General features: G+C 44.2%; 1 protein-coding gene and 1 long non-coding RNA gene across 5 annotated transcripts in view; one reads left to right on the forward strand and one right to left on the reverse strand.

Moving 5' to 3' along the window:
• Nucleotides 1–13,601, reverse strand: part of LOC138743694 (NLR family CARD domain-containing protein 3-like) — a 120,254-nt gene that overhangs the window by 43,286 nt on the left and 63,367 nt on the right. For both annotated transcript variants that reach the window (XM_069899306.1, XM_069899305.1), the window contains 3 exons: nucleotides 10,343–10,429; nucleotides 9,141–9,311; nucleotides 8,869–9,039 (listed from right to left, as the gene is read on the reverse strand). In XM_069899306.1, coding sequence (XP_069755407.1) covers nucleotides 8,869–9,039; nucleotides 9,141–9,311; nucleotides 10,343–10,429 — 429 coding nt within the window. The remainder of the gene's footprint in view (nucleotides 1–8,868; nucleotides 9,040–9,140; nucleotides 9,312–10,342; nucleotides 10,430–13,601) is intronic.
• Nucleotides 1–13,601, forward strand: part of LOC138743696 (uncharacterized) — an 85,197-nt gene that overhangs the window by 20,425 nt on the left and 51,171 nt on the right. The gene's annotated exons all lie outside the window — the stretch shown is intronic.

The following is a 13,601-nucleotide window of genomic DNA, read 5'->3' on the forward strand; positions in this document are numbered from 1 at the left end:
TCACGCTGTGGCAAATATGGCATCATGGGTCTTTCTCTTTTGGTTCAGACGTGAGTTCCGGTGCACGAGAGGCAGGCTCCGGGTGGCCTTAAAGGTTGCAGCGTGAACTTCAAAGTAAATCATTTGTGCTAAACGAGCTCACATCCTGCTGTCTCAGTTCTTCCACTGCGCTCACCCACAACAGGTCCAAAACACCAATGGCCATCATGAAGAAAGCACATCACCATCTCCACTTCCTCAAGAGTTTGTGGAGATTTGGTTTGACACCAGAAACACAGGAAAGTTTCTACATAGGTGTGGTAGAAAGTATGCTTACTGACTGCATCGCGGTCTGGTAGGAGGACACCAATACCCCTGAGCATAAAGCCTGGTAAAAGGTAGTGGACACAACCCCAGACATCACAGGCAAAACCCCCCCCCCACATGTACATCGCATCTACGTGGAATGCTGCCATCAGAGAGCAGCATCAATCTTCAAGGAGCCACATCACATTGTAGCACAGTGATGTAAATCTCAATGTCAATCTAGGTGGTATGGTTAACATAAATAACAGTTAGTGAAGTGCTATTCAGTGCTAGCAACCCAGGTATGAATCCCTTGCTGTCTAAGGAGTTTGTAAATTCTCCCCGTGTCTGCCTGGGTTTCCTCTGGGTGTTCTGGTTTCCTCCCACCCTTCAAAACATAAAGGATTTATAGGTTAATTGTGTGTAAATTTGGTGGTCCGTGCTCATGGGCCGGAAGGGCCTGTTATTGTGCCACAAACCTAGATGAAAATTTAAAAAGAGAAACACCCAGAACATGCTCTGTTTTCATTGCTGCCATCAGAGAAGAGGTATCGGTGCCACAAGACTCGCACCACCAGGTTCAGGAACAGCTGCTACCCCTCCACCATCAGACTCCTCAACAACAAACTCAATCAAGGACTCATTTAAGGACTCTTACTCGTGCATTTTACTGTTTGTTTTTCTCCTCTGTATAGCACAGTCAGTTTACATTTCTTTATTTTTCACTTGTGAACATTGAGTCCACTTCCATAATCTTCATAACAACCTCAAATGGGCACAAGTGGAAATTAAACCAAGCAAATCTCCCAGTATTTCCACTGTCAAGGGCAGGTTTGCAGAGAAACCAATCAAACCCATCGGACGTTGGTATAATGTGACCCTAAAAGACACTGAGTAGGTTGACCAACTCAGGCAGTATATAATCGGCGGCCTGAAGCAAATTGACAACACTGCTCTCCCAAGGAAGCTAAAGGTGTGATGCCTGCATTTCAGCCTTTTACCACAACTCGTGGCCATCAACAATATATGAAGCATCTCCCTCAAATGTTAGGAAAATGGAGAGACTGATTAGCTGACAAACAAGGAAGTGGCTCGGGCTACCCAGAAGTCTTAGAGTCTGCTGCAGTGGTACAGAAGGCAAAATCAGCACTATGACCCTGGGACATAGTGGAGGGGGCTTTAGCTTTGAAACAAAAAGGCAGAAGACAAGCCCATCTGAACATAAGCAACTAGTGGTAGGGGAAGTGCACCAACAGAAGAAGCAACCAAGTTTGTTAAAGCCATTTCTCAACCAAAACAAGGACAATGGACAAAATGGGAGAACACTGAAAGAAGGACACTAACATGGAAGGACAATGGAATAAGGAATAAAAGAGAACATGCTTTATCATCAGAGCCACATATGATGTCCTTCTCTCTCCCACTAACCTACATCTGTGATTGGGAGAGGACCCAGACCCCTCTGCACAGTTCCTGCTACCCTCAAGCTCCTTGTGGTTGGATGCAATGTCAGTATCACCCAAGGCCAGTGTACCTGGAAACACAATCAAGTGATGAGATGTCTAACAGTCGAACTCGAAGGAACTGTTGTCTATATCAATGGTCTGGATGATAATATGGTGAATTGGATAAGCAAGTTTGTTGATGACACTAAGATAGGAGGCATTGTGGTCAGTGAGAAAGATTTTAAAAGCTTTCAGGGGGATCTGGACCAATTGAGAGAATGGGCCAAAAAATGGCAGATGGAATTTAATGCAGACAAATGTAAGGTGATGCATTTTGGAAGGACAAACTAAGTTAGGAGATATATAGTCAATAGTTCGGCGCTGAGGAGTGTGGAGGAGCAGAGAGATCTGGGAACACAGATACTTTGTTCCCTGCAGGTGGTGTCACATGTGGTCAGGGTTGTAAAGAAAAATTTTGACATCTTAGCGTTTATAAATCAAAGTATTGAGTACAGGAGTTGGGATGTTAAGTTAAAGTTGTTTAATTTGGTGAGGCCAAATTTGGAACATTGCATGAAGTTCTGGGTGCCTAACTACAGGAAGAACATCACTAAGATTGAAAGAGTGAAGAGAAGATTTACTAGGATGTTGCTGGGTCTTCAGGAGTTGAGTTACAGGGAAATATTAAACAGGTTAGAATTTTATTCTTTGAAGTGAAGAATGAAGGGAGATTAATCGAGATTTACAAGATTGTGAGAGGTACAGACAGCATGGATGTGAATAGGCTTTTTCCACTTAGATTTGGTGAGATAAATATGAGGTCATAGTTTTAAGCTGAAGGGGGAAAGATGTAAGGGGAACATTAGGGGGAAGTTCTTCACTCAGAGAGTGGTGTGAATGTGGAATGAGCTGCCATCTAATGTGGTGAATGTGGGCTCAATTGTGTGTTTTAAGAATAAATTGGATAGATACATGGATGGGATAGGCCTGGATGAGGTCAGTGGGACTAGAGGAGCTGGGTGGTCTGTTTTCTGTGCTGTAGTATTTTATGATTCTATGAAAAAGAACTTTGAATGCCTTGCCATCAAATACCCAGAACCCAGACACCCTCCCATGCCTAATACCTTTTATTCAAGAGGGAGTAAGTCACAGGAACCACTCCTCCTCACTCTGAAACATAGGCCAGAGACTTTGTAGACGTTGGCCAGTGACTCACCTTTCCACCAGAAATTGCCAGCACAAACCTGAGACCAGATCTAGTACTTTGGTCCAGCTCATGGTAGATTGTCTTCATTACTGAGCTGGCAGTTCTTTGGAAGGGTACCTTAAATGAGGTGCAAGGATAGAAGACATTACATTACACTAATCTTGCGACAGAAGTAGGCTGGAAAGTGAGGGTGTGGCTGGTTGAAATTGATTGCAGAGGATTTGTTGCCAAATCCATGACCAAACTTCTGAAGTAAGTAGGAATCTCAAGACAGATGCTCAGAAAGACAATTACCATATATTTCAGCGTATAAGTTGACCCCCTTCTTCAGGCTCCTTTTATGGGTTTTATGGCATATCTGGTGTATTAGTCAACCCCATTTTCTGGCTGCCTGAGCTGCCCTGTTAACAGGCATATAAGTCGACCCCCAAAGATTGTGATGCCTGAAATGGGCCATTGACCGGCGAACACATTGACCTCCAAAGATCACGTAGGTTGATCTGCTGGGTGTTGGCTGGAGGTGATTGCTATCGCGGAGGGTCTATTGAAACAATGCAGTATGTGACAAAAATATGAAGCAATTTTAAGTTGAACATGATAGAAATGGCCATGAAAACTAATTGTGCTGCTGCAAGAAAATTTGATGTGCATGAGAAGTTGGTAAGAGATGGAGAAAGAAATAAGAGACAAAGAATAATACCCAAAAAGACAATATTTGATGAGAAGAGGAATCACTCATTGGCCAGAGTCGGAAAATCATGTTACAGAAGAAAACCAATAATAAAATTCCCAGCGGTATTTTTGTACATTTTCATGAAAAAGGATGGATGGATGAAAATGGTGTAAAACTGTGGATGGACAATGTGTGGAACAGGCGGCCAATGGGTTAACACAAAGAATGGAATTTGCCAGTCTGGGATAGGTTTTGTAGCCACTTAACTGAGACTAAAAGTAGATTAGTTCTACATGGCAGTTATCCCGGGTGGTTTGACATCTATATTGCAACCTCTCGATGTCTGCTTGAACAAGCCATTCAAAGATCATGTGCGCGAGGAATGGAATACATGGTTGTTGAGTGCGGAGACGTAGTTTACCAAAGGTGGGGTAATGGGTGCTGCTTCACTTGATATGCTGTGTAACTTCCTACTCAAGGTATGGGACAAATTTAAAGCAGAGACAGTGATAGTATCATTTAAAAAGCATGGAAGAACAAGGCTGGAAAATGAGGGTGAAGCTGAAACCGCCTCATCAGATACAGACTGGGATCCATGTGATGACTGTTTATACAGTGAGAGTATGGATATGTTTGCTGACATCTTTGCTTCAGACAATGATAGTGAGAGTGATTTTGAAGGGTTCTAAATGTGTTGTTTTCATTAAAAATCTGAATGAAAATCTGTCGCAGTTGGGTTTTTTTTTTGTTTTTCAGGGTCAACATATGCTGAATCAGTTTGTCAAGGGTCGACTTATACGCCAGATCAGCACAGATTGGATTTTGAGCCAAATTTAAGAGCTCAAAAATATATCCGGCATATAAGTTGACCCCCATTTTTTTGAGAGGTTTTTTTGTTTCACTACTTGACATATGCCAAAATATATGATAAATCCCTACCCGACTCAAGAGGAGAACAATTATGGGGCACACACCCAGGTCTGATCACCCTGTGGTGGGCCTGTCTTGGCAGAGGGTGTCTTGTGTTTAAAAGGCCAAATCATACCCGGGAAAAGAACTGAAGCTGAGTCTGATAACGGATATTATTCCCTAGTGGTCATCCTCCATTAGTGTAACTGAGGCAACCAACCATACTAAGAGAAGATCAATCTAACCAATACTGAAACAGCAGGGTTTGTAACACCTCGTGCTATTTACCAACCATATATATGTACATTGTGTACAAGTTTTTTTTTTGTTGTACACCAATAAGTAATAATTCTGCCTACAGGAAAAGGAATCTCAGGGTTGTATGTGATGTCATGTATTTATGTCTGAAATATAACATTGCCTTCGCCCGGACCGGGGCCGGGGCCGCTGCTGCTCTCCCTGTGCCTGGACTGGGGCCGCCGCCTCCCACTCCCTGTCCGGACCGGGGCCTCCGTCTGCCTCACTCGACCAAGGCCGGGGCCGCCGTCTCCCCCTTGCTCCTGCCCGTATTCGGGGCCGCCGCCGTCTACCCTTCGCCCGGACCGGGGCCGGGGCCGCCGCTGCTCTCCCTGTGCCCGGACTGGGGCCGCCGCCTCCCCCTTGCTCCTGCCCGTATCGGGGCCGCCGCCGTCTACCCTTCGCCCGGACCGGGGCCGGGGCCGCCGCTGCTCTCCCTGTGCCCGGACTGGGGCCGCCGCCTCCCCCTTGCTCCTGCCCGTATCGGGGCCGCCGCCGTCTACCCTTCGCCCGGACCGGGGCCGGGGCCGCTGCTGCTCTCCCTGTGCCTGGACTGGGGCCGCCGCCTCCCCCTTGCTCCTGCCCGTATCGGGGTCGCCGCCGTCTACCCTTCGCCCGGACCGGGGCCGGGGCCGCTGCTGCTCTCCCTGTGCCCGGACTGGGGCCGCCGTCTCCCCCTTGCTCCTGCCCGGATCGGGGCCGCCGCCGTCTACCCTTCGCCCGGACCGGGGCCGGGGCCGCTGCTGCTCTCCCTGTGCCTGGACTGGACTGATGCCGCTTTAGTTGCCCATTCAGAGCCAGCTCTTCAGCGCTTGACGTCCTGCTTTGCGGAAACTGCCAAAATGTTTGGCCTGGAAGTCAGCCTGAAGAAAACTGAGGTCCTCCATCAGCCAGCTCCCCACCATGATTACCAGCCCCCCCACATCTCCATCGGGCACACAAAACTCAAAACGGTCAACCAGTTTACCTATCTCGGCTGCACCATTTCATCAGATGCAAGGATCGACAATGAGATAGACAACAGACTCGCCAAGGCAAATAGCGCCTTTGGAAGACTACACAAAAGAGTCTGGAAAAACAACCAACTGAAAAACCTCACAAAGATAAGCGTATACAGAGCCGTTGTCATACCCACACTCCTGTTCGGCTCCGAATCATGGGTCCTCTACCGGCACCACCTACGGCTCCTAGAACGCTTCCACCAGCGTTGTCTCCGCTCCATCCTCAACATCCATTGGAGCGCTCACACCCCTAACGTCGAGGTACTCGAGATGGCAGAGGTCGACAGCATCGAGTCCACGCTGCTGAAGATCCAGCTGCGCTGGATGGGTCACGTCTCCAGAATGGAGGACCATCGCCTTCCCAAGATCGTATTATATGGCGAGCTCTCCACTGGCCACCGTGACAGAGGTGCACCAAAGAAAAGGTACAAGGACTGCCTAAAGAAATCTCTTGGTGCCTGCCACATTGACCACCGCCAGTGGGCTGATAACGCCTCAAACCGTGCATCTTGGCGCCTCACAGTTTGGCGGGCAGCAGCCTCCTTTGAAGAAGACCGCAGAGCCCACCTCACTGACAAAAGGCAAAGGAGGAAAAACCCAACACCCAACCCCAACCAACCAATTTTCCCTTGCAACCGCTGCAATCATGTCTGCCTGTCCCGCATCGGACTGGTCAGCCACAAACGAGCCTGCAGCTGACGTGGACTTTTTACCCCCTCCATAAATCTTCGTCCGCGAAGCCAAGCCAAAGAAAAATAACATTGCCTTCAGATTTCAGTTTTATTGTCAGTACATACATGACATCACATAACCCTGAGATTCTTTTTCCTGCAGGTGAGGGAGAATTACCACTAATCGGTAGTGCAAAAAATAAACTGTACACAATGTATACATGTAAACAAATAAAGAACTATAAACAGATAACAAATGTAAACAAACTAACTGTGCAATACAGAGAGAACAAAAGAAAATCAAAAAGGTGCACAAGTAAGAGTCTTTAAATGAGTCTGTTGTTGAGGAGTCTGATGGTGGATGGGTAGCAGCTATTCCTGAACTGGATGGTGAAAGTCTTGTATACCTATACCTCTTTCCTGATGGCAGCAGCAAGAACAGAGTGTGTGCTGAGTGGTGAGGGTCTTTGATAATTGTTGCTGCCCTCTGATGTCAGCATTCCCTGTAGATTTTCTCGTTAGTGGGGAGGGTTTTGCCTGTGATGTCCTGAGTTGTCTACTACGTTTTTCAGGGCTTTACGCTCAGGGATAGTGGTGTCACTATACCAGACCATGATGCAGCCGGTCAGCACATTTTCCACCACACCTCTATGGAAATTTTCAAGGTTTTCTGGTGTCATATCAAACCTCCGCAAACTCCTGAGGAAGTAGATGTGCTTTCTTCATGATGCTGTTAGTGTGTTGGGTCCAGGAAAGATTCTCCGAGATAGGGACTCCTAAGAACTTAAATTTGCTCACCCTCTCCATCTCTGATCTCCTAATGATCATTGGATTGTACACCTCTGTTTTTCCCTTCCTGAAGTTAACAATCAGTTCCTTAATTTTGGTGACACCGTTCAGCCAAGTTTTCAATCTCCCTCCTGAATGCAGGATCATCACTTTACTTTATACATCCCACTACCATGGTATCGTTGGCAAATTCATAAATGGTGTTATTGTCGATCTGAGCCACACAGTTGTAGGTGTAAAGTGAGTAGAGCAGGGGCTAAGAATGCAGCCCTATGGTGCTCTGGAGATTGTGGAGATGTTCTTAACAATCCTCACTGTTAGTGGTCTTGAGGTGAGGAAATCCATGATCCATTTACACAGTGGGGTGTTGAGTCCCAGGTCTTTGAGTTTACATCAGTTTTGAGGGGATGCCAAACTGTAGTCAATACAGAGCATCCTGATGAATGCATGTTTATTGTCTGGGTGTTCCAGGGCTTTATTTATGTAGAGCCAGTGAGATGGCATCCAACATAGACCTGTTTTTACAATAGGCGAACTGGAACGTATCCATGTCACCGCTCAGACAGGAGACTTTCAAAACACTTCATCACTGTTGATGTAAGTGTTACTGGTTGATAGTCATTAAGGCAAGTAAACCCCCCCACCACCCCCCCAGCAGTATCCAGACTGATATATTTGTTGCTGAGAGGAATGGCCACTGTGGTACCCTGCACTGCCTGCCTAATTCCTTTCCCTCTCCTGACTGTCACCTAGCTAATTTCTTCCTGCTTCCTCGGGGTGATTGGATCCCTGTAACTCCTGTCTATCACCCCCTCAACCTCTCAAATGATCCAGCTCCAGCTTCAATTCCATCTGTAAGGAGCTGCATTTGGATGAACGTCTGTCAGATGAAGTCATCAGCATTAATGTTGGCTTCCCTGACAAATCACATTCTGCAAGAAGAGCATCTCCCTGCTCTGGGTGTCATTCCCTATTAAGAGGAAGGAGTAAGAAAAACCTGTCCTCACCACTATTCTTCACCTCAGCCTCTACTCACTGAAACCTCTTAAACCAAAGCCTCAAGATCCTACTCCTACACTGGCTACTAATACACTGGCCCTTCTGCTTGACCATTGGCTATAGCTAATCATCCAATGGAGAAATTTAAATGAGCACCTACCTCTCCCGCTGCTCTTTAACAGCTCCTCCTCTCGTTCATAGTACTGCACCCGCAATCCCCAGCCAGATTTAAGTAGTGAACTACCCAACAAAATTGTTAAAAAGCCCTTCGTTAAATACAGGATAAAGCTTCCCATGATGTCCTTCATAAATTCCATTTCTTTCAGATATTTCCGCAATCAACTCGCCTGTTGATTTTCTGATAACATTAATTTGTTTAATATAAAGAAAGGAGAAATACTATCAAGTATGTTCAAGAACAGTTTTATTTCTCTGTTCCCCATCTTCTATAATCTTCTGAACCAATGAGCAAACATGAAGTGTTAGCTGCCAATATTACTTTTCACCAGTCTTCCTGGCATGAGTAGACCATCTGCTTACTACGGAGTAACTTTTGCAGTAAATATAACAAAGACATGATGAGGTTACCTACTCTATTTTCTCTAATTTACAGCCGTCGTCCTTAATCGCAGTGCACAGATGTTTCATGCCAAGGTCACCAATCTTATTGCACCCAAGATCCAGATTTTTCAATGACTGGTTGGCTTTAAGGGCAAGGAAAAGTTCCTCACAGCAGCAGTGTGTAAAATCATTGCACCACAACCTGCACACATCAGAAAGATACTGTAAAATTATAATTTAATACAGTTAGTACAGTTAATTTAATACAGTTAATACAGCATTATCAAAGCAACAGCCACCTACCTCAAGGTCTCAATCTCACACTCAGAGTCCTTCAATGCTACACAAAGTTGTTTCACTCCTGTATCTTTCAGTTGGTTATATTTCAGGTCTAATGTTTTCAGAATCCGATTCGTTCTTAAAATTGAAATCAAGCCTTCACTACACTGTCCTGTGAGATCATTCCTACTAAGACTGAATGATACAGAATTTATTGAAGTAATCATTCAGAATTCAAAATTCAGAAACCAATTTTTCTTAACAGCCACACATATAAAAAAAAATCACAACATTATTAATTTTTTCTTATGTGCAATTAGCAGTGCATCTAGTTACACATTAAATAATTGAATAACATAGCCCAGGAAAAGGCAATTCAGCCATTAAATCAACATTAACATTAACAGCCTATCTTGATGAGAAGTTTTGCATTTTGTCACCATTATGGAAATGCAATCAAGTTCTTCACTCAGAAGAGCAGTAGAAAGTGTCTGGTTCAGAGTAAAGGCTTATCAAACTGCATCATCAAGAAATTCCAAGTCAAGTCGAGCAAATATTTGTATTGATGTTGTGTCAAACATTCTCCAGCTTCTGCTGCCTCTAACCTTGCACAAAGTATTTTACAGAAGCAATATCAAAACAAAATTTGACAATAAACTATTGTCATTGAAGGAGATAATAGGACAGATCACCAAAGGCATGGCCAGAGGAAATCCTCTCACTGGAGATGGAGGGGAGAATCCTGAGCTTTGTGCCCTGGACGATGGATGCAGACACAAGTAGTAGAGTCATTGGAAATGATCAAGAAGCAGGAGTAAAGCAATTCAAAAGATTATGGATTTATTGGTACAAAAACAGCTTCTTCTCCTCTGCCATCAGATGTTCGAACAGACAATGAACCACAGTCTCAGCCTGACTTTCTCTTTTTGCACTTATTTAATTATTTTTAAAATGCCATTTGTTGTATTATTTTCACCTGTGATGCTGCCACAAAACAAGTTTTGTGACATGTTTATAACAATAAATTCTGATTCTGTTTTTGATGGTTACAAGATAAAGCAGGACAAGGAGGGATCTGAAATTGAGCACTGGAATGAGCACAGACTTGTTGGATGTGAAGTATAAAAGACCTTCCCATCAAATAAACTCGATTTGATAGCTGAGTGGCAGCAAATTAACAGGAAAACTTTGGAGAACCTTAAAAAGGTTTAGAGAAGCAGCCTTACATTAGTGTCTGTAGCCTGCAGCTTGAGTTCATCAGTGCAGCAGCCAACCTTTTCAGGCCCAAATTTCCCAACTTGTTATTGATCAAGCTGGAACGTAAATAAAAACAAATTAATATAGGCACAGAACAAATGTCTTGATTCATGCATGGCCTATAATCACTGACAAGCATTACAAAAATGAGCCCTTTGGCCCATTGGGTCCAGAGTGATTTCCAAACATCTATCTACATGAATCTTACTCAATTCCCACTATAATCTTGCTATATTCCCCTCAAATCCTTCCGGATTCTGTCACTCACCAACATACTAGAGACAACTTATAGTGACAATTAACCTGCCAATCCACATGTGTTTGGGATGTGGAGCACCCAAGGACACCTGCACAGAGGATGTGTAACCTCCAGATGGATGACACTGGGAGTCACAATTTAGCCAGGATTACTTGGACTGTGAGAAAGAAGCTTTCCTGAATGCTCTACTGTTTCCCAATTATCCTCAATGAAATGCAATCATTTTTGATTCATTGCATAATTTGCCTGTTTATAATTTTATGATCATGAAAGTTTGGATCCTTTACCACTGTTGCTTCTTCATGGATAAATGGTAAATAAAAGACCCAGATGTAACAATAAGATTATGGGAGTGGACTTCTAAATTTACAGTATAAATGTTCCTCAGTATACTGACAAGGTCCAAGAGTTAAGCAGGTACATCTCTGATTTTAATAATGTCAAAAACTGAAATTATTAATTAATTTCCTCTTCATAACATCAATAGAAATGTATATTTTACCTGCGAAAGAATTTCCATCCCAGTTCCTTGGGTTGTGATTTTAGCATTGTTTATAATCTTTTGAGATTATTCAGATTATTAAGCAACCAGTAGATCATAGATAATTACAGCACAATACAGGCCTTTTGTTCCACAATGCTGTGCTGACCTATATCAACCCACTCAGCAATCTAAACCTTACCTACCTCACACCCATAACTCTCCATGCTTCTTACACCCATGTGCTTGTCTAAGAGTCATTTAAATGTTCCTATTGTACCCATCTCCATCACTATACCTGACGATACATTCCAAACATCCTCTAGTCTCTGTGACCTTTCTCCGCTCACCATATACAGGTGTCCTCTGCTATTTGCTACTGTTGCCCCAGGGAGAAAGGTCCACCATCTATGCTCTCATTGTCACCTCGTCCTTCTTGTCTCCAAAGAGAAAAGCCCTGGCTTCGTTTACTTGACCTCAAAATGCAGGATCTCCAAACCAGGCAACATCCTGGTATATCTCAGCACCCTCACCAAAGCTTCCTCATCCTTCCTGAAATGAGGCAACTGGGGCTGAGCAAATGTGGCCTAACCGGTTTTATCGATCTGCAATGTTACCTCATGGCTTTTGAATTCAATCCCCCAACTAATGAAGGCCAGCATAACATAAGCCTTCTTAACTCCTCTATCAACCTGAACAGCAACCTTGAGAGATGTATGGATTTGGAGCCCAATATTTTTCACACTGTCATGAACCAAGTAATTCACATTCAAGTTCAACCTTCCAAAATGCATTGCCCCACACTTATCTAGATTGAACTCCATCTGCCACTTCTCTGCCCAAATCTGCACTTCCATCTATATTAGAGGTCTCCAAAGTGGTTGATATCAACTCTCCGGGGTCAATAGGACCATCCAGGGGGTCGATAAATGCCAGAGGGTCAAAAGGGGGTCAATAACTCTGGGGGTGGGGATAACACCAGTGGGGGGATGATTTAAAATAGTGCCCCACCCCCAAACCACACCCCCCATGCCTGGTTCAGCATAGCTGCCATGACTTGCCATGAATCTTCAAGTGTTTCCATCACATTTCCCCCTCATTGCACGTGCCAGCAAACCATGAATGGCCTGCTGTCCCCAGGACACTGCATTTAACAGGTAAGTGCCCTTTCTGCCCCTTAATTTGTCCTCCATTTGGGGGTGTAGGGCCTGCAACCCCAAATGGACATCGAACTCAAGGTGGTGCCGGACCAAAGACCAAGGGCTCAAAAGCCTAGCTCAAATGTCCAGCTTAAAATTGGACATCTGGCCTCCTTACCCAGCATCCCCAGTCCAGCACCTCCCCCCCCTGCTGTCCAGCACCCTCCCCATCCAGCTCCACCCAGTCCAACCCTCCCCCATCTGATCCCCACTGTCCACACTCCCCCACCCAATCCAGCCACCACCAGACTCTAACTCCACCCCACCCCCCACCATCCAGCACTGGAATTCCATGTCTGGGGGTCGAGGAGGGACCATGAAGTCCCTGAAAGGATCAATGGTCTAAAAAGTTTATTATCTTAGACTTTCCACTGAATAATCCTCAAAAACTTTCATAAGTCAGATCAAATGCATTCAGTTCAAAATATTAAAAAGAAACAGTAATTCTTTCAAAGTTCATCTAAAATCAAGAGTTCACATGGAACTTTCATTATAAAATGTACCAACTGGCTGTTGTTTGGAATGACTGAGTCAGACATGGTAGGATCAGCCTTGGGCAAGAACCCAGCATTCCATGGTCAGGAAATAAGACATATCAGCCTGGAAATAGTGGGTTTAGCTTTGGTTTTCTTACAGCTATAAAACCTCAACACATTTATTCATCTGGAAGTTATTGAGATTGAAGTTAGGGAGTGTTAGCAACTAGTCTGTGTGTTACTGAACTTCAATGATTTCATCTAAATTTGCCAAGCAATTGCACATAAAATTACTTATCTCCAATATCCTCCCCTTCCTAGAAATGCAGAACTCACTGAGGGACAGTTTCTGTGCAGAGTTGGTGTCCTACAGATGGTCAGGAAAGCATCTATTCTATATGAGTGGACATAGTCAATGTCCACCAATTCATTTTTCCCTTGAGAAATTGGGGGGGGGAGTCACAGCTGACCCAGACCGTACCTCCCAACCTACTCACATGCAGTTTCCAACATTAATGCTGCCCACTGAGTCTAATGTTGGTGCTGCACCAGTGCATCAGCTAAGGTCAAATAACTAGACATTCAATGGGCAAAGAACGACTCCCCATGCTCAGTAAAATACTCTGCAGTGAAGTAGCACATAATGAGATTCAGATTGGTTTACTGCTTCTTTTTAAATGTTCTTCTTCCTTTATTTTTGAATGATATTCTTCCTTCCATTAGTTAAAAGAAGATGCATCTAACTTATTTATTTAAGTCCTGAAATTTTTTTTTGAAAATACAAATAGGTAAAGTCTGAAATAAATATTGAAT

This window comes from Narcine bancroftii, chromosome 9 (assembly GCF_036971445.1).
Source record: "Narcine bancroftii isolate sNarBan1 chromosome 9, sNarBan1.hap1, whole genome shotgun sequence".
NCBI lineage: Eukaryota > Metazoa > Chordata > Chondrichthyes > Torpediniformes > Narcinidae > Narcine > Narcine bancroftii.